Source organism: Leptosomus discolor, chromosome 23, assembly GCF_034619465.1.
Source record: "Leptosomus discolor isolate bLepDis1 chromosome 23, bLepDis1.hap2, whole genome shotgun sequence".
NCBI lineage: Eukaryota > Metazoa > Chordata > Aves > Leptosomiformes > Leptosomidae > Leptosomus > Leptosomus discolor.
This window is the reverse complement of record NC_141413.1, coordinates 3,592,920-3,612,130: the sequence shown is the minus strand read 5'-3', so window position 1 is coordinate 3,612,130 and position 19,211 is coordinate 3,592,920. Positions and strand designations below refer to the sequence as shown.

The window sequence follows — 19,211 nt, the reverse complement described above, 5'->3', positions numbered from 1 at the left end:
TCAGATGGAGGTGAAGTCCCGCGGTGGGGCAGGGAGATGGGGCTGGCGCCGCCGCTGCAGAGGCGAGTCGGCCTTGGCCATGTCCCCCAGTGATGGGGGGGCACTGGTGTGGTGGTAGCCCAGTGTGGGGCGTGATATACTGGTGTGGGTCACCGCATACTGGTGTGGGTCACTGTATACTGGTGTGGGTCACCGTATACTGATGGGGGTCACTGTGCACTGGTGGGGGTCACTGTATACTGGTGGGGGTCACAGTGCACCAGTGTGGGTCACGACACCCCGGTGAGGGTCACCCTGGTGCCACCGTGAGTCGCGGCGCAGCAGAGTGAGCGACAGCGCAGCGGCGTGGGTCGCAACACGCCGTCACGAGTCACGACGGCAGCAGTGTGGGTCGCGACACCCCGCTGTGGGTCGCGACACACCGTCACGCGCCACAACACACCGGCGTGACGTGGGTCACGACGCTCCACCGTCACCCACGGTTACACCCGCGCGGGTCACGACGGGGCGGTGTGGGTCACGACGGGGCGGTGCGGGTCACGCGGGTGTGGGTCCCACCCCCAAAGTGTGGGGCACGACGCCCCGGGGGGGGCAGCACAACCCCACACGAGACACCCGCGGGTCCCCTGTCGCGGCCGCCCCACGAACCCCAGCGCCGGGCTCTGTCCCCGTCCCCCGTCGGGTTGAGCGGCCTCGGGGCCGGCAGCGCCGGAGGTTCGTTCTTTGGGGTCATTTGGGGTTTTTCTGTTATTTTTTAACGGTTATTATTTATCCTTTCCCGGGCGCTGCCATAAATAACCGCCCCCTCCCAGACATCGTGTTCCCGCTCCGCCGGCACGGCACGCATTCCTCGCTCCCGCGCTGCCGGCCGGCACGGGCCGCGGCTCTTGTCCCCGGCAGTCCCCAGGGATGAGGGGGGGGACACGCGATGACACCCCACACCCCCCCTTAACAAAAAGGGACATTTTTTTCTTATTACAAAATATCTTTTATTGTTAAAAGGCCGCGGCGCCGCCTTGGCATGGGGGGGGGGGGGGCAACGCGACCTGCCGGGATGCCACCAGGCTTGGGGACAGGGTTTACAGCACGGTGGCACGTGTGTTGTGTGTGCCCCCCCCCCCCCCCCGGGTCTCTGGGGGGTCCCCACGGGGAATCTGTCAGCGAGAGAAGGCAGCGAGCAGGCAGCGGCGGGGAGGAACCCATCGTCGCTCTGGGGGGGGCTTCAAAGTGTCCCCCCCCCCAGCCCCAGGGATGCTCCGGGCGGCGAGTGCAGCCGGGAGGAGGAGGAGGAGGAGGAGGAGGAGGGAAGGAGGGAAGGAGGTGGCCAAGGGCCCCTCACCAGGGCGTCGGGCTCGGCGGCGGCAGAGGAGGCGTCGGAAAGCCTTGCGGAAGTCCTGGTTGAAGACGGTGTAGATGACGGGGTTGAGGGAGCTGTTGCAGTAGCCGATCCAGAAGAAGAACTGGAAGACGCCGTCGGGGACCTTGCAGTGCCGGGGACAGAGCGCGCCCAGGCTGTAGAGGAAGAAGAAGGGGAACCAGCAGAGGACGAAGACGCCGATGACCACGGCCAAGACGAAGGTGAAACGCTTCTCCCGGTTGACCTGAGTCTTCCTCCTCCAAGGGTCCAACGCCGGCGGCCGCCGCGCCAACACCACCCGCCCCGTCCCGGTGGCCAAGGTGTCCCTGGGGCGGCCCCCGGGCGGCGGGGATGTCGCCGCCGCGGGGTTGGGGGACGTCGGGGGCTCCTCGGGGCTGAGCAGCGAGGTCCTGTCCGCCGGCGGGCAGGTCCCCGGGGGTTCCGCAGCGGCCGGAGGGGCGGCGCTGGGCGGCCCCGAGCCCGGCGGTTTGGCGCTGGCCGGGCGGGAGCGGTGGCGGCGTTTGGCGATCAGGTAGATGCGCAGGTAGACGAGGATCATGATGAGGCACGGGGCGAAGAAGGAGCCGACGCTGGAGGAGAGGATGTACCAGGCCTCCTCGTTGAGCTTGCACTGCGGCCGCCCGCCCGCCGCCGCCTTCTTCTCCCCCTTGTAGACCAAGGGCGGGAGGGAGATGACGGCGGCGATGGTCCAGACGATGAAGATGCTGCACTTGATGCGCCGCGGCGTCCGCTTGGCGTTGTACTCGATGGCGCGGCTGACCGACCAGTAGCGGTCCAGGCTGATGGCGCAGAGGTGGACGATGGAGGAGGTGCAGAAGAGCACGTCCAGCGCCAGGTAGATCTCGCACCACGTCTTCTCGAAGTACCAGTAGCCCAGGAGCTCGTTGGCCAACGAGAAGGGGATGATGAGGGTGGCCACCAAGATGTCGGCGGCCGCCAGCGACACCAAGAAGAGGTTCTGGGGCGCCCGCAGCGAGCGGCTGCTCAGCACGGCCATGATCACCAGCGCGTTGCCCGTGATGGTGAAGAGCGCCAGGAAGGTGATGGCGGCGGCGATGGCGGCGGTGGCTTGCGCCGAGTACCCGCCCGCGGGGCCCTCCATGCTCCCGCCGGCTGCCGGCTCAGCGGTGGCCCCGGCTGCGGGAGGACGAGGCCGCGGGGTGCTGCTGGGGGACACCGGTGTCCCCTGCCATGCTGCCTGCACCCTGCCCTGCCTGCACCCTGCCTGCACCCTCCCTGTCCCCTGCCCGCCCTGTCGCCTGCCTGTCCCCTGCCCTGCCCGCTGTCCCCTGCCTGCCTGTCCCCTGCCCGCACCCCGCACCCTGCCCGCACCCTCCCTGTCCCCTGCCTGCGGTCTCCTGCCTGTCCCCTGCCCTCCCTGTCCCCTGCCCTGCCCGCTGTCCCCTGCCTGCCTGTCCCCTGCCCGCACCCCGCACCCTCCCTGTCCCCTGCCCTCCTTGTCCCCTGCCCTGCCTGCCTGTCCCCTGCCCGCACCCCGCACCCTGCCCTCACCCTCCCTGTCCCCTGCCCTCCCTGTCCCCTGCCCTGCCCGCTGTCCCCTGCCTGCCTGTCCCCTGCCCGCACCCCGCACCCTGCCCTCACCCTCCCTGTCCCCTGCCTGCACCCTGCCTGCGGTCCCCTGCCCTGCCCGCTGTCCCCTCCCCTGCCCTCTCTGTCCCCTGCCCGCACCCCGCGCTGCCCGCACCCCACCTCCCGCCGCCGGTGCCGGTGCCGGTGCCGCCGGTGCCGCCGGTGCCGCCGGTGCCGCCGGGCTCTGCGCTGCCGGGCGCCGCCTCCGCGGGTTTTTAAGCGGACGCGGGGGGGCAGCGGGGGAGGGAGGGGGGCGCTGAGCCACCGCCCCGGGGCGGAACCGGGCGGCACCGAGCGGGGGGACAGGCGGCAGCCGCGGGGACGGGCTCTGCTGCGGGAGCGCTCCTGCCCCGCCGAGCCCCGGGCGGCCGCGTCCTTCCCGGTACCCGCGTCCTTCCCCGGTACCCGCGTCCTTCCCCGGTACCTCCCGTCCCTCCCCGGTACCTCCCGTCCCTCCCCGGTACCGCGTCCCTCCCCGGTACCTCCCGTCCCTCCCCGGTACCGCATCCCTCCCCGGTACCCCCGTCCCTCCCCGGTACCCGCATCCCTCCCCGGTACCCGCGTCCTTCCCCGGTACCCGCGTCCCTCCCCGGTACCCGCATCCCTCCCCGGTACCGCGTCCCTCCCCGGTACCTCCCGTCCCTCCCCGGTACCGCATCCCTCCCCGGTACCTCCCGTCCCTCCCCGGTACCTCCCGTCCCTCCCCGGTACCGCATCCCTCCCCGGTACCTCCCGTCCCTCCCCGGTACCCCCGTCCCTCCCCGGTACCCGCATCCCTCGCCGGTACGCCCATCCGTCGCCGGTACCCGCATCCCTCCCCGGTACCCGCGTCCCTCCCCGGTACCCCCGTAACCCCATCCCTCCCGGTACACCCCCCCCGTCCCCCCCCCGTCCCCAGCCGTCCGGGGAGGCGGTGCCGGGACCAGCCCAGCCGGGGGCTCCCCGGGCAGCAGCAGCCGCTCCCCCCCCCCCCCGGTCCCCCCCCCCAAAACCACCCCCAAGGCGGCTCCTCTCCCGCGCCCCTCTGCCCCCCCCCATCCCCCCCCCGGGCTTTTACACAACAATTCAGCGTCGGGAGAAGAAAAAACTCCACCGCGGCCCCTTTTTGCCCTTTTATTGTGTTTTTTTTGGGCCGGTGGAGGCATTTTCCGGCCCTGCCACCGCGAAGGCGACGGCTGTTTCGGAGGGGTCCGGGCCCGGGCAGCCGTCAGGGGCCGCTGGGCGACGTTATCCCCCCAGCTCCTCCCTTCTCTTCCCCAAACACACCTTTTATCCCCAAATCTGGGGGGTTGGGGCTTCCCCCCCTCCTCTTTTTTGAGGGCTGAAGATGTTTTTGGAGCGTTTCTACGCACCCGCCGAGGGCTCCCGTCGGGCACGGGGCAGCCGTTACGGCTCCCGGCTCGTCCCCGGGGGGGACGGGGCTGTAATTTGGATTTTTAAAGGGGGAAACTGAGGCACGGCGGGCTGGGAAAGGAGGGAGCGACGCTGCTCCCGCTCTTACCCCACCCTCAGCGGGAAACGGAGGTGCCGCAGGGCAACGCGGGGGGTTCAAACCCCCCCGGGTGCCGCCGGAGCCGGGAGAGCCCCGTCACCGCGCCCCAGCTCCCCCTAAACCTTCCCGTTGGGGGGGGGGGGGGGGCGCACAGATTCGAGGCCACCCCAGCCCCCCCAACCCCCCCTGCTCGGCCACGTCTCCCCCCTTCCCTGCGGGGAATTCCCACCCCAAACCCCGCGCTCGCTCCCGCGGCACCGAGCGAGGCCGATGCCGCAACCGGGGAAGGACCCGGCGCCCTTTTCTGGGGTTTTTAGGGGTTTTGGGGGGGGGTTTTTAAGGCAAAACCCTCCTCTCCGTGGCAGCCCAGACCCCTCTCAGGGCGGTGGCCACCTCCCACCGCTCCGTGGCCACCACCTCGACGCTTCCCGAGCCCCCCTGAACCAGAGGCACGGGGCTCCCCGCGGCTCCCCCCGCCTCAGCCCAGTTGTGCTTCTCCTTCCAGCTCGGCCCGCAGGTCGCAGACACCCGTGAAGCCGAGCTCCTCGCCCGCCCGGTTGCCGCCGGCGGGGCTCCGGCTACCGGTGGGGCTCCGGCTACCGGCGGGGCTCCGGCTGCCGTAGGCCTCCAGGGCCTTCAGGAGCTGCCGGGGCTTCTTTTTGGCCGCTAACTCCAGCTCTGGGGGGGTCAAAGGGGGGCACGTGAGGCCACGGGGCGCTCCCGGGGTTATTCCCCGCGTCCCACCGTATCCCCTCGGGTTCTGCCCAAAAAGCCCCTCGCCAACCCCCCCGCCCCGGCCGCGCTCAGCGCCCCCCCGAGCGCCCCCCAGGAGGGGAAACCCGGGTCGAGGCCGAGCCGAACCGCGGCAGCCGGGCCCGGGGGGGGGGGGGGGGGAGGGAGCCGTTAGCCCGGTGCATCCCAGCGGCTCCGCTGCCATCGGCCGCCTCCGGAGCCAACAACCCGCCCGGTGAATTCGGGGCGAACAGCGGCGACTCCACCGGCACCCGGCGAGCCGGGAACGTCCCCGTTTGTCACCCGCTTCGAACCACCGCGGCACAGCGGCCCCCGAACGCTGCCGGGGGGCTCGCCTGGAAGTTGAGGTGCAAAACGGGGGGAAACCCCACCCCACGGAGCGCTGGGATGGGTGAAATTCCAGGGGGGCTTGCTTGGAAGGTGCAAAACGGGGGGGAAACTCCACCCCACGGAGCGCTGGGATGGGTCAAATTCCAGGGGGGCTCACCTGGACGTTCCGAGGTGCAAAATGGGGGGAAACCCCACCCCATGGAGCGCTGGGATGGGTCAAATTCCAGGGGGGCTCACCTGGAAGTTCTGAGGTGCAAAACGGGGGGAAAACCCGCCCCACAGAGCGCTGGGATGGGTGAAATTCCAGGGGGGCTTGCTTGGAAGGTGCAAAACGGGGGGAAACCCCACCCCACGGAGCGCTGGGACGGGTGAAATTCCAGGGGGGCTTGCTTGGAAGGTGCAAAACGGGGGGAAACTCCACCCCACGGAGCGCTGGGATGGGTGAAATTCCAGGGGGGCTCGCTTGGAAGTTCTGAGGTGCAAAACAGGGGGAAACCCCACCCCACGGAGCGCTGGGACGGGTGCGAACGGCGGCGGGAGGTTAAAGCGATGGACGACGGGGGCTCGGGGCGCCGCAGCCCTCGGCCTCGGCCTCGAGGCGCCCAGAACACGCCGGGCTGGCGCTCTGGGCCTCGGCGCGTTCGCCCCGGCCGGGAGAGGAGGGGAGGGGGCAAAGGCACCTTTGAGGAGGGCGTCGGAATCGGCGAGGGTCTTGTGCTGCCCCTTCCAGACGCGGTAGAGGCGCAGGAAGGCGGCGGCGTGGAGGTCGTTGAGCACGGCGATGACCTGCTGCCGGCGGTTGCACTCCCTGCAACGGGCAGGGGGGCTCAGCCCAGGGTAGGACCCCGTGGTTGAGGCGCCAAAACCCCCCCTTCCCGGGGCCCGGCTACGCCGGAGCTCACCTGGAGAGCCGCTCCTGCCGCAGGGCCTGCAGGACGATGCGGGTGATGTTGACGGACATGAGGCAGAACGGGAAATTCTGCGGGAGAGCGAGCGCCGGCTGGAGACAGCCCCGGTGCCCGGCGGTGCCCGGCGGTGCCCGGCGGCCTCCAGCCCTGCCACGGCCCCAACCCCACCGGGCAGCACCCCCGGGGCAGCGGGGAACCCCCCCAGCAGGCCCAGGCCGAGCCGAGCTCACACCCAGCCCTAAACCCAACGGCGCCCGCGGCGAAACCGTCCGGTTGAAGGACACCGGCTCCACCCGCTCCCATATCCCCCGCGAGCTCTGGGATCCCGGCACCAAACCTCTCCTCTCCCCCCAAAATCCCACCCCCCCGGCTCAACGGAGCTCGGCTCCAGCCTCCAAGCTCGGCTCCTGGGGGACCAACCCCCCCGCCGGGGCGAGGGGGACGAGGCAGCCCCGGGAATGAAGCCGTTGTTGCGGAGAGAAGGATTTTGGGGGGCTCCCCCGTTCCCCGCGGGGTCGCAAGGAAGAGGCAGGTCCCACCGCGGGGAGGAAGGGCCGGAGGGGAAGGGCCGTGCCTGGGTTCGGTGCCGGGAGAGCCGGAAGATCTCACGAGCCAGCGGCAGCGTCTGGGGGTCGGTGAGGAAGGCGAGGAGCTGCATCAGGCCCAGCATCCCCGTCCCGCGCAGGTCGGTGCCGGGATCCGCGCCTGGAGGGGCGGCACAGCCCGGTGACGCCAGGGACCGTGGGGGAATCGGCCTCTCCCCGCCCCGAGGGGACAGCTTTGGGGGGGGGAAACGGCCCTTTTTGGGGCTGACCCTCTCTGGGAAGCCGCGGCTCCGGCTCTACCCACCCCCGGGGACGGGTTTGGACCCTCCCCGCCGGCTGCGCAGGCGGCAGGAGGGGGAGCGGAGCTGCCGCCCTCCCGGTGAGGGGTTCGGGTTCGGTAAAGCCCGGCCCGGCCCCGGCTCACCCAGAGCCTCAGCGACGCTGGTTTTGGTTGACGACCCGGGCTCGTTAGCGCTAACGAAGAGCATTAACCACCCGGGCAAAGCCGTTACGCCCACGCCGGGCCCGAGCCGGCAGCGGGTGCTGGGGTTATTGGGCCGCCCAGTGCGGCTGTTGTACTGGTTGCCCCAGCGGGCTGGGGCACCGGGGCTCGGTACCGGGGCCGTGGAGGGTCTGGAGGGCGAGGGGACGAGCAGCAAAGCCCTCCCGCAGCCCCCGCGGCGCCTCCCTCGGCACAGGGCGGCTGCCCCGGCCCTACCTTGGAAGCCGAGCTCTTCCCAGTGCGGCCCGTAGCGCGGGCAGCCCAGCCGGGAGCGCGTCAGCTGCCGGTAAACCGTCTGCAGGATCCGCCGGTGCACCCCCTCGCCGTCATCCAGGGCGCCTGGGGGGAGACAGCACCCCTTGGCAGCGGGAAAAACGCCCCCCCCGGCGCTGAAAAATTGCCCCTCGGCACCAACAAATGCCCCTTGGTGCCGAAAAACGCCCCTCAGCGCCGAAAATTTGCCCCTTGGTGCTGAAAAACTGCCCCTCGGTGCTGAAAATTTGCCCCTTGGTGCTGAAAAACTGCCCCTCGGTGCTGAAAATTTGCCCCTTGGTGCTGAAAAACTGCCTCTCGGTACTGAAAATTTGTGCCTCCGCATCAAAAAAATGCCCCTCAGCCGAAAAATTGCCCCTTGGCGCCGAACAAAACACCCCTTGGCACTGGAAATTGCCCCTCGGCGCTGAAAAACGCCCCTTGGCGCCAAACAAAATGCCCCTCGGTGCCGAAAAACACCCCTCGGTGCTGAAAATTTGCCCCTCTGCACCAAAAAACGCCCCTCAGTGCCGAAAAATTGCCCCTCAGCACTGAACAAAATACCTCTTGGTGCCAAAAAACACCCCTTGGAGTCAGACAAAATGCCCCTCGGTGCCGAAAAACACCCCTCGGTGCTGAAAATTTGCCCCTCTGCACCAAAAAACGCCCCTCAGTGCCGAAAAATTGCCCCTCAGCACTGAACAAAACACCTCTTGGTGCCGAAAAACGCCCCTCGCCGCCAAAAAACTGCCCGTCGCTGCCGAAAACTCCCCCTCAGCGCAAACAAGACACCCCTCTGCACCGAAAAACGCCCCTCGGCGCCCCTGCCCCGCTGCCCCCGCACGGAGCCGCGGTGGGGACAGAAGCCCCCAGCTGCCGCGGGGTGAAGCCCCGGCCCGGTCCCGCAGGCAGACGGTGACGAGGGGCCGTCCCGGGGGGTCCCGTCCCGCCGGGGGGGAGCGGGGAGGCGAGCGCACCCGAGGCGCAGACCCCAAGCGCCGCGACCGCAGGGGCATCGTGGCGGGGCCGAAGAATCCCGGCAGCGCCGGAGTTTTGCCGCCTGCCGGGGGAGGGGGGGGGGAAACCGCGCGGAAACCCGTCCCGGCCCGTGCGCTGCGGTCCCCCAGCGAGGAGCGGCCAAGGAGCCAGAGGAGGCGGCGGGACGAGGCGGGGGACACCCCACCGCCACCCCCAGCCCCCCTCGAGGGGTTCGGCGCGCCGGCGGCGGGGAGGGGGGGTGCCGGCCGGTGCCGGGGCCAACTCACAGTGCGCCATGGCCAGCGCCAGGTCCCGCTCGCCCCGCAGCCGCGGCTGGAGCCGGGGGGGCCCGAAGAGGCCGCGGAGCAGCACGGCCAGGCCTCGCCCTCGCCCTCGCGCCGCTGCCGCCACCTTCCCCTGCGGAGGAGAAAACCGGGGAGGGAACTGTCAGGAACCGGTCCCGGTGGGGGGAACCGGGAGGGGAGGAAGGCGGGAAGGATGGGGGGGGGGAAGGGGTCGGGGGGGGGGTCCCGCTGCGCTCCCCTCTCCTACTTACTAAAACTTCCCCCCCCCCCCCCCCCGAGCGAGGGAGAGCGCGGGGCCCTGCCCGTACCCGGCACTCGGCGAGATCGGCCGTCTGGAAGTACCGCAGCGCCTCGCCGAAGGAGATCGGGGGGGCGGCCCCCCCCAGCCCTGCAGGGGGGCAGGGCAGGGCGTGAGCCCCCTCCCAAGGCGAGCCCCCGCGCCAAAACCAGCTCCCGCCTTGTGCCCGAGCGGCCGTTTCGGCGCGGGCAGCTCGCTGCCGTCGTCCGGCGCGGCGGGAGGGCGAAGATTTGGGGAGCTGGGGGAAGGCAGCGGGTCTCCCGTCCCCCCTCTCTCCCTCTGGACGCTGAGCCCTTTCCTCAGCTCTCTCCCCTCCCCAAATAATAACGCCCTCCCCCCCCCCAGCTCCACCCCTACCCGCTCCCACCCTCTGGCACTCCCCTGTCCCCCCAGTTCGGCTTCCAGCGTGGCAGAAGGGTGAAGATTTGGGGAGCTGGGGGAAGGCAGCGGGTCTCCCGTCCCCTCTCTTTCCCTCTGGACGCTGGGCCCTTTCCCCAGCTCTCGCCCTTCCCCAAATAATGCCCCTCCAGCTCCACCCCCACCCGTTCCTGCCCTCTGGCACTCCCCCCATCCCCCGGTTCGGTACCGACCCCCCCTCGGCCGTACCCGCCTGGGTCTCTTCCAGAGCCTCCCATTCCTCCCGGGCTCGCCGCAGCTCCTCGCTGGTCTCTGCCGAAGGGAAGGCCCCCGGGGGTCAGCGCGGGCTGGGAGACCCTGGGGGGGGGGGGGGGGGGGTGTTTGCTCCCTTCCCCCAGCGCCGCTGGGGACACCTCGGGGCAGGATCTCCCCTTCTCTGGGGGGGGAGCCCCAAGCAGAGCGTGTCCCCCCCCCGCCCCCCCCAGGCACCGCGAGGCTTCTCCTGGGCAAGTTTGGGGCAAAGCGAAGGCTGTGTAGAGCGCTGGGGTCCTGGGGGTCCCTTCGAGCCCCCCTGGGTGCTTCCCCCCCCCCCCAGCCAACGACGAGCTCCCCGCAGAGGACGGGGGGGGGGTCGCAGCTCACCAGCGCCCGGGGGCGGCCCCGCAGCGGGACCTGCGGGAGCCCGCGGGGTCGCAGCGCTCAGATCTCAGCGGGGACAGAGATGCCACCATCCCCCCCCCCCCCGGAACAGACCCACAAAACAAAGCGCTCCCCCCGGGGAGGGGACCCCAAAACCCCAAAACTCTGGGACCCAACGCCCTCCTCTGCCGCTGAGAGCGGCTCGGACCCCTGCGGGTGCGGTTGTGTCCCGTTACCAGCTCGGGGAACGGGAAGATCGCTTGCTAGGGGCGTAAAGGCAGCGACAAGGCGGGGGAGGCGCTGGCTGGCACCGAGGGGCTCTGCCCAGAGGCCGGGCACGGCGCGGGGCCGCCCCCGGGGACACCCCGCGGGGCCGGGCCGGGGCCTGACACGCACGGGGAGGGACTTGCCGGGCGCGGGGAACCGCTGCCGTTCCTCGGGCCGCTCCGAGCCGCCGGCGTCTCCGCTCATACCCTGCGGGGAAAATAGGCGGTCTCCCCCCACCCGGCCGGGAGCCGCGGCGGAGCCTCAGGTGGCGGCACCGGGTGGCCCCGGGGGGTGACAGCCCGCCGCCCGCCCCCCCCCCGGAGGCCTCTCCTGCGGCCTACCCGCCCCCCCCGCAGGCCCCGGGGCGCCCCTTTCCCGCGGCCCACCGCCCGCCGACACCCCCCCGCCCCGCCCCACCGGGCCGCTCTGCCCTTTGACCCCCGCACCCACCGGAAGCAGCGGCGGGACCTTCCAGGCCGCCCGCCGGGACCCCCCGGCTCCGCCGCCGCGCGAGGGCGCAGGCGCGGCCGCGCTGCATGCTGGGAGTTGTAGTCCACGTCGCCACTGACCTCCCCACCGGCGGCGGCCGGGACTACAGTACCCAGCAGGCACCGCGCGGGCGCGGCCGGATGGTGGCGCGGGAGGGCCAAACCGCGGGGAACGCGACTGACGCCGCGACGGGGCAGGGCTTGCGGGACCGGGGCCGCCTCCCAGCGTCCGGGGCCGCCTCCCGGCCCCGCCCCGCCCCCCCCCCCCCCCCCCCCCCCGGTGCCACCCACCCGCTCACCGCGAGGCGGAGCGGGGCTGCCCCGCGGTGCAGAGCGATGTGGCCGTACGCGCTGCTCTTTCTCGCCCTCCTCCTCCTCCTCCTCCTCCTCCTCCTCGCCCGGTTCCTGCGGGGCGCGGGCGGCGACCCCAACCCCTTCGCCGCCGATGCCCGGCGCCCGCCCGCCCCGCTCGTTACCGACAAAGCTGCCCGTAGGACGGTTGTCAAGACAGGTACGGGGCAACCCCCCCCCCCCCCCGCCCCCGGTGGGACACCCCCCCCCCCATCCCTGCGCTCCGCCGGGGCGGCATCACCCCCCGGGGGGTCACCGACCCCCCGGGGTGGCATCACTCACCGGGGCAGCATTAGCCCCTGACGCAGCCTGAGCCCTTCCCAGAGTGGCATCTCCTCCCGAGGTGACATCACCCAGCGAGGTGGCATCACCCCCCGGGGTGGCATCACCCTCCGAGGTGGCATCGACCCCTGGGGTGGCATCTCTCCCCAGCACCCCACCACCCCCTGGAGCCACACGACCCCCCCCAGAGGGGCATCTCCCCCCCCGGGGTGACATCACCCACCGAGGTGGCATCACCCCCCGGGGTGGCATCACCCCCTGGCGCGGCATCTCCCCCCGGCAAGGTTTTGGGGGTCACCCTCCGGGTACCACGTGCCCACTGCGGGGGGGGGGTGCCGCATCCCAGCGCTGAGGATGCCACCCCCCACCCCCCACCCCCCCAGTTTTCTCAGCAGACCAAGTCCCCGCGGGGCTCGATGCCATCGTGGTGGGCAGCGGCATCGGGGGCCTGGCGGCCGCGGCGCTGCTGGCGAAGGCGGGCAAGCGGGTGCTGGTGCTGGAGCAGCACGGCAAGCTGGGGGGCTGCTGCCACACCTTCACCGAGAAGGGCTTCGAGTTCGACACCGGTACGGCCCCCGTCCGCGCTTTGGGGGCCCAAATCCACCCCTGGCTCCACGCGGGGAGGGGGGCTCAGCCGCGGGGGGATGCCCGTGGTAGGACTCGCCCCCGACACACCCCTGGGGACCCAGAGCGGCGTCCTCAGCGCCCGCCCTGGGTTCTACAAGCGCTTTTTGTGCACGACCGACGTGGTATCACCCCCCCTTCCCTCGCCCCAACACCCTCCCGCTGAAGGACGAGGCGCTGCCGGTCGCACCTCGTCACCGTTAACGCCAAAACCCGATAAAACTCCCCGTATCCCGCTCGGCCCCTGCAGAATTCCCCCTCCAGGGGATGTCATCTCAGGGCACAGCCCCCTCGGCCAGCTGACAAAGTCCAGCTCTCGGTGTTCCTCGAGCTGCACACGATTAATTATTTACAGTGATACAGAAAGGAAAACCACCGATGTTTAACGAAATTCCTAAAAGCTCCTTAAAAACACAACAGTGGGCGCAAAAAAGCCCCTAAAATAACCTCAAAATCCACCTTCCAGGTATCCACTACGTGGGGCAGATGGAGGAGGGCTCCATCACCCGCTTCATGGTGGACCAGCTGACGGAGGGGCAGCTGGAGTGGGCTCGGCTCCCGGCCGCCTACGACACCGTGGTTTTGGGGGAGCCGGGGGACGGCAGGACGTACCGCATCTGCTCGGGGAAGGAAGAATATTTCCAGGGCTTGAAGAAGCAGTTTCCCGGGGAGGGAGCCGCTATTGATGAGTTCGAGCGGCTGGTGAAGGTAGAGGGGGGGGGGGGGGGTTGGCTTTGCCGTGGGGAGGGGACGGGGGAGGTTTTTGGCTTTGGTCCCTCTCTGCGGGGTCACACGAGGAGGGAAAGGGGGAACAGGGAACCTGCAGAGTAACGGTGTTTCACCCCCCCCCCCCCCCCCCCCGCCCTGCCTGGCTCTAAAAGCGTTGGGAAATAGGTCAAAAATCTCCCTTTTCTGCCTCAAAACCACCTGGAGTTTTCACCCTGCTGCCCCAGGCTGCTCGTGGTCCCAGGGGATGGGCTGGGACCCCCATGAGCCCCAACCACCCCCTCCCCGAGCCCCGTGGGATGATGCTCCGGGTCCTCCCAGCCAGCAGAGCGATTGCAATCGTTACCAAACCGGTGCTCAACAAGCATTAATTAATCCGTGCCTTGAAACCACCGCGAAGGCCCAGAGCCTTCACCCCAGCGGAGGTGGGGTGGTTTTTTTGGGGGGTAGGGGGGTGAGGCAGCTGCTCCCCTTGCCCGCAGCTCCCCGGCTCGCGGCGCTTCAGAGCTGCCACCGCCTCTCTGCCAGCCAAGGGCTACGTTTGAGGAGAAAAAAGACACTTTGGCTACGTTTGAGGAGAAAAAAAGACACTTTTGAGCATCTTCCGAGCCCGCGGCGGCGGCAGTGGCCGCGCCGGCGGCGGATGCTCATCCGCAGCCTCCCCTCCCGCAGAGCGTCTGCAGAGGGACCGCACTGGTGGCCGTCCTGAAAATGATCCCCCCGGCGCTGGCCGCGCTGCTGTGCCGCTCGGGGCTGCTGCCGTGGCTCAGCCCCTTCTGCCGGCTGGCGCGGTGCAGCCTGAAGGAGGTGGTGGACGGGCTCACCGCCAACCGCGAGCTCAGGGCCGTCTTCAGCTACCTCTTCCCCACCTACGGTAGGTGGCCGGGAGGCCGCGGGGCACCCTGGAGATGCAGTTAAACCCTTTGGGAACAGAAAAAGTCCCCCAACCCCCCCCCTTTCTTTTTTTTCCTTTGCTTTTATCAGGGTGACGGCTGCCGCGGTTTGCCGGGGAGCAAATCCTTGTCCCCAAGCCAGCAGCTCGTCCCCGGTGCTCGCCTTCAGCCCTTTCTCGCCGCATCCTGCGGCTTCACGGCGGGGCAGCGGCCGCTCCTCTTAACCCCCCGGCCTCGCCGTAACCCTTTCGCCCTGCCCCTGCCTCCCGCCCGCCCCGGGGGGGTTTTTGCTCGTGGCCCCCAACGGCTCGGCCGCTTCGGTGGCACAGCCCCAGTTGCCAAAGGGCCGCGGGCTTTGCCACGGGGCCGCCCACGTCTGACGCCCGCCCCGCTCCTCCGGGTGCCGACGACCTGTCGTTTCTCGCCCGCGTCCATCCTGCCGTACGGCAGCGAGGATGGGGGCGTTCCTCCTCCGAAAAACTTCAGGATAAGCCGCAAAGCCACGATTTGGCACCTTTTTTCCCCAGGCGTGGTGCCCTCCAAGGCCAGCTTCTCCATGCACAGCATCCTGGTCAACCACTTCCTCCGCGGCGCCTGGTACCCCAAAGGCGGCGCCGGGGAAATCGCCTTCCACATCATCCCCGTTATCCGGAAAACCGGAGGCAACGTCTTGGGAAGGGCGCCGGTGCAGAGGATCCTGCTGGACGCCCAGGGCAAAGCCTGCGGTGAGCGCCGGCGCGGCGCGGGGCGCACGGGGCTTCTCCCCGCCACGGCGTGGATTCTCACCGGAGCCGTTCCTTCACCCCCGCCCCGACGTCTTTCCCTTCCAGGCGTGAGCGTCAAGAAAGGCCAAGATTTGGTGAACATCTTCGCTCCCGTCATCATTTCGGACGCCGGGATCTTCAACACCTACGAACGGCTCCTGCCGGCGGAGGCGCGGGCGCTGCCCGGTAAAACGCGGCGGCGTTGGGCTTCATTGGGGTTAATCCCCCCACGAACCACGTCAGAGAGCGGCTGCTCCATGGTTATTCCGTAGAGCTCAGCAAAACCCCGTGGCTCGTGTGTCGCACCAGTCCAAACCAGCCCTGGCCACACGTTTCTTCACGGGGTTTTTAACCAAACCTCAATTATTTTGCCAAAACCAGCCGTCGTCGGTAAAGCCCCGGCTTGATGCTCAGCGTCCCTAAAGCCCACAGCGTAGCACCCCCAAAGTCCACTTGGAGCGGGGTTCAGGGCTGCCACGAAATCTTCCTGCTGTGGAAGAGGTGGGGTTGGGGGGAAGGGGGCACGGCTTTGGGGGGAGCCCTCTCGGCAACGCTCCGGTCCTGGTCCACAACCTTTAAGGCTGCAGAGCAGAAGCGCCTTCGAACCCCAGAAGGTCGTTAGATCCAGCAAGAGCTCAAGCCCAGGGTACCCTAAAGCAGCCCCCCGTAGGAAATCACGGCGCTGCCGCCTTCCTTGCGGTCTGCGGGAGGTGCCGTCCCACCCCTCGAGCACGCGGAGGGTGTTTTGGGATACACCAGTTTCACGAGCCAACGTGGGAGCGACGGAGATGGGAGCGGGGCTTCTCCTAGGAGAAGCCACTTCCCTGGAGCTGAGGAGCCCAGCGAACGCTGATTTCCCCCTTCTCCCCTCGGTATCACAGAGATCCAGGCTCAGCTTCGCATGGTGACACACGGCGAAGGGGGCTTCATCGTCTTCGTAGGTGTTAAGGGCTCGAGGGAAGAGCTGGGGCTGGAGCCCATCAACTACTTCATATACGCAGGAAACGACCTGGATGAAACGTAGGTTGGGCTTCACCTTCGATGTGCTTCGTCAAGCAGAAGGAGCTGAATTCCTGGGTGGTGACTCAGAAAACGCTCCTGGCAGGTCCTCTCGCTGCGCAGGGGTTCGGCCGTGAGAAGAATCCAGGGCAAGGTTTGCACCGAAACCCACCTCAAACCCTTGCCTCTCTCTGCAGAATGAACCGCTACCTGGCTTCTTCCAGAGAAGAAGCTGCCAGGAACATCCCTTTCCTGTTTGTCACCTGCCCCTCGGCCAAGGACCCCACCTGGGAAATGAGGCACCCAGGTAAAGGTGGAAGCCCCAACCACAAACACTCGGGAGGGGCTGGAAAACCTCTCGCTGGGGTTTGGTTGGGTTGGTGAGGGCAAATGAGGAGGTTTTTTTGTCTCAAGTAGCCACGGGTCAAAGCTGCTGAGCGGGTTGCTCATGGAAAGTGGTCTTCAAGGTACCCGGATGAAAGACACGGACCACAAAGAGCTGGGGACTCCGGGGAGGGTTGGGTTTGTGGCAGCCAAACGGTGGCGTGAGGGTGGGCAGAGGGACAATCCCCCCTGCCCTTGTCCTCTTGCAGGTAAATCCACGCTGGCCATCCTGACCTTCGCCAAATACGAGTGGTTTGAGGAGTGGAAGGACAAGCCGGTCCATAAGCGAGGAGAGGATTACGAGGAGCTGAAGAAGACCTTTGTGGACACCATCATGCAGACGGTCTTCAAGCTCTACCCTCGCATCGAGGACAGGGTGAGGAACCCCCGGGGTTCCCGGGTCCTCCAGCTCCTCCCCTGGGTCCCGTCTAACCAGCCCCGTCCTGCAGACGGAGGAGCTGGGTCTGGGCCTGCTGGACGTGAGGTCCAGCTGGGCAGGGTGGCACCGACCCACCGCTGCTGCCTCCTGACCGTGCGTGGTGCAAGGGGGGGACGATGCTCCTCTAGGACCATCCTGGGACCAAACCTGGCCAGAACCACCACCCAAGGGTCCGCAAGGAAACCCGCCACGGCCCGTACCCCGCAAAAACAGCTTTCTGGAGCACCAGACACCCCACACCATGAGCCCTACCCCCTGCAGACCAAGTGGTCCCCTTGTCCCCTCCCCCAGATCGAGTACCTCTCCGGCGGGACGCCCCTCACCAACCAGCACTACATCGCCAGCCCCAACGGGGAGATATACGGCGTCAACCACAGCATCGCCCGCCTGCGAGCCGAAGCCATCGCCACCGTGAGGGCGCAGACGGCCATCCCCAACCTCTACCTGACAGGTACCACGGCCACCACCCCGACCCCACGTTCTCAGAGGAGGACACCTCCGGGGAAGCAGGAGACGGAGGGCAGAAAACCTTCCATCCTGCAATGAAACAACGGGACGAGCCACTGCCGGCGTGACGCGAGAGCTGCCGGAGCACCTCTGAGCGGAGCTGGGTGGTCCCAACGGGAGGAGAAAAGGGCTCCTCCAGCTCCTGGCTCCCTAATTTATCTTATCTGGGCAGGATGAGGCCTTTTCCCTGCTTGGGAGAAGGAAGGAGTCAACCAGGGAGGGGTTTTGGGGCTTCAACCCCAAGGGATGGCGTGGGGGCAGCTGGAAGGTGGCTGATGGTTGGGGACGGTGACGTCCACAACAGCCCTGAGGGTCGGTTGGGGCCAGAGGGCGCGAGCTGCTCACGGCGGGGGGAGGGGAGGAGGCCCACAGCCACCGCCAGTGCCGCCTCCCGCTCTCTTCCAGGGCAGGATTTGTGCCTGGGCGGCTTCATGGGCGCCCTCCAAGGAGCCTTCATCTGCGGCAGCGCCGTCCTCAAGCGCAACCTCTACGTCGACGTGGGCTGGCTGAGAAAGCGCACGCGGGCCACCGCCGCCAAGAAGCGGGACTAACACCCACCGCCCCGACGGCCAGGACCCCCTTCCCGCCCGCCCCAGCCCACCGGATCACCCCCAATGCCTTATTTGCTGCCGTCAGTCACCCCTAGTTCGTCCTTTGCCGGCGCAGAGCCGAAGGATCGCAGCTCCCACCTCCAGCCAGCTTCCTAGGACCTGACCCATCCAGACCTCACCCCCTTCCACCGCAACGTCCACCGCCAGCGAGTACAAGCCAGCGCTGATCCCTGGCTGCCCTTTTGGGGGTAACCCCCTTCTCCCAGCCCAGGGAAGAGGGGCTCCAAGAGCAGCAGCGGCCAGCAAAGAAGCCAAGCCACCCCCAAAACCCAGGTTGCCCCAGGCGGTGAGACCCAACAGCTCCTACCAGCGGCACCTTGAGCCCCACCAGCCTCCCAGAGCCGCCTGGACCATCACAAGAGCATCGACCTTCGCTGGCATCCCCCAGACCTGCTGGGTCACCCCCGGGATGCTCCCCCCGCCCCCCCCCCCCCCCCCCCCCGCCTTCCAGACGGCAGCTTTGGTGCTGATTTGGGCTCCGAAAGTGCCACGTGGGCAACCCCGGGGGCTGCAGAGGCAGAAGCAGCAGCACCTCCGTAAGACGGGGCCGTGTCCCGGCTCGTCCCGGCAGCGCCAGACAGGTTCGGTAAATCCCTGCCAGCCGCCGGCCGGGCACTGGCTGTGTTTAAGCAAGAAGGAATCACGCCAGCCTAAGCCCCAGATTGATTTAAGCCAGATTTAAAGCTATTTAAGAGCCATGGTGTCCTGCAGAGCAGGGCTGCAGTGACGCAGCCCCTCAGCTCCCCGATGCCGCCGCGTTCCGGCGCTGCCCGACCCTCCCGGGGCAACCACCCTCTCCTTTAGTAAAAAAAGCCAAGCCTAGGCTGTCTGTCTGCTGGGAAAAGCTTGGGAAGATGATCAAAGGCCTCTCCGAACGGGAAGGGAAGCACGTGAGGCCGGAAAGAAATAAATATCGTAACTGGCATCTTGTGGTTTCGCCCCTTGTGATGTGGGAGCAGCAGGGCTGGGGTCAGGGCGGCGCGAGGGGGCCGCTTGGCGGCACTCCGCGGCGTGAGGTTGGGAAGGGAAGGAGACGAGGGATGAAGTTGGGGCTCGTCCCTGTGGCTGTGTCTCTGAGGGCTCATCCTGCAGCCCCCCAGCCCGTTTTGGGGAGGAATAATTGCAGAAGTGCCATAAATGGGGAACGCCAAGGGGGTCAAACCAGCCACCGGGAGCGGGCAGGGGCCAAACCAGCCTGGCGAGGGGAGCGGGATGGGGCTGTTTTCCCCACGGGCAGCAGGAATTGCCTGGCTTGCGGGGGAAAACAAAGACCCAGACGGGGTGAGGAAGGCAGAGAGGGATTGCCCGGTGCTTCCCGAGAGGCATTTCCATCCCGCTCCGATCCCCATGGAGGAAAAAAAAAAAATCCTCATATTTTTTTTTCTTTTTTCCCCTCCCTTCCTCACACGCCCCAGGCTGATGGTGCCCGCCCAGCCCTCCGGCAGCCGGCGGTGCCCGCTGAACCCCGGGGCGAGCCGTGGCCCTCGCCTGCCCCCGTGACTCACGCCCCCGTGCCATCTCGCTCCCTCCGCGGGCGCCAGGGCATCGC

The 19,211-nt window shown here is 68.5% G+C and overlaps 3 protein-coding genes across 3 annotated transcripts; 1 reads left to right on the top strand and 2 right to left on the bottom strand.

The window, feature by feature from the left end:
• On the bottom strand, nt 1-2,480 carry LOC147413879 (alpha-2B adrenergic receptor-like). The gene is made up of 2 exons (XM_086477052.1): nt 1,340-2,480; nt 1-179 (listed from the first exon to the last, which is right to left on the bottom strand). The coding sequence occupies exons 1-2, from the start codon at nt 2,478-2,480 to the stop codon at nt 1-3; spliced, it is 1,320 nt and encodes a 439-aa protein (XP_086333178.1).
• A 2,458-nt stretch (nt 2,481-4,938) lies between these two features.
• Nucleotides 4,939-10,798, bottom strand: ELMOD3 (ELMO domain containing 3). Its single transcript, XM_086477050.1, has 10 exons — nt 10,724-10,798; nt 10,033-10,045; nt 9,938-10,000; nt 9,342-9,421; nt 9,016-9,139; nt 7,715-7,837; nt 7,026-7,156; nt 6,446-6,522; nt 6,224-6,351; nt 4,939-5,138 (listed from the first exon to the last, which is right to left on the bottom strand). Exons 1-10 carry the CDS (start codon nt 10,796-10,798, stop codon nt 4,939-4,941), a joined length of 1,014 nt encoding a protein of 337 aa, XP_086333176.1.
• Nucleotides 10,799-11,418: 620 nt separating this feature from the next.
• Nucleotides 11,419-17,602, top strand: RETSAT (retinol saturase). Its single transcript, XM_086477091.1, has 11 exons — nt 11,419-11,593; nt 12,099-12,281; nt 12,806-13,047; nt 13,738-13,939; nt 14,486-14,683; nt 14,789-14,908; nt 15,604-15,742; nt 15,919-16,028; nt 16,315-16,481; nt 16,836-16,995; nt 17,457-17,602. The coding sequence occupies exons 1-11, from the start codon at nt 11,419-11,421 to the stop codon at nt 17,600-17,602; spliced, it is 1,842 nt and encodes a 613-aa protein (XP_086333217.1).
• The last annotated feature ends 1,609 nt before the right edge of the window (nt 17,603-19,211 follow it).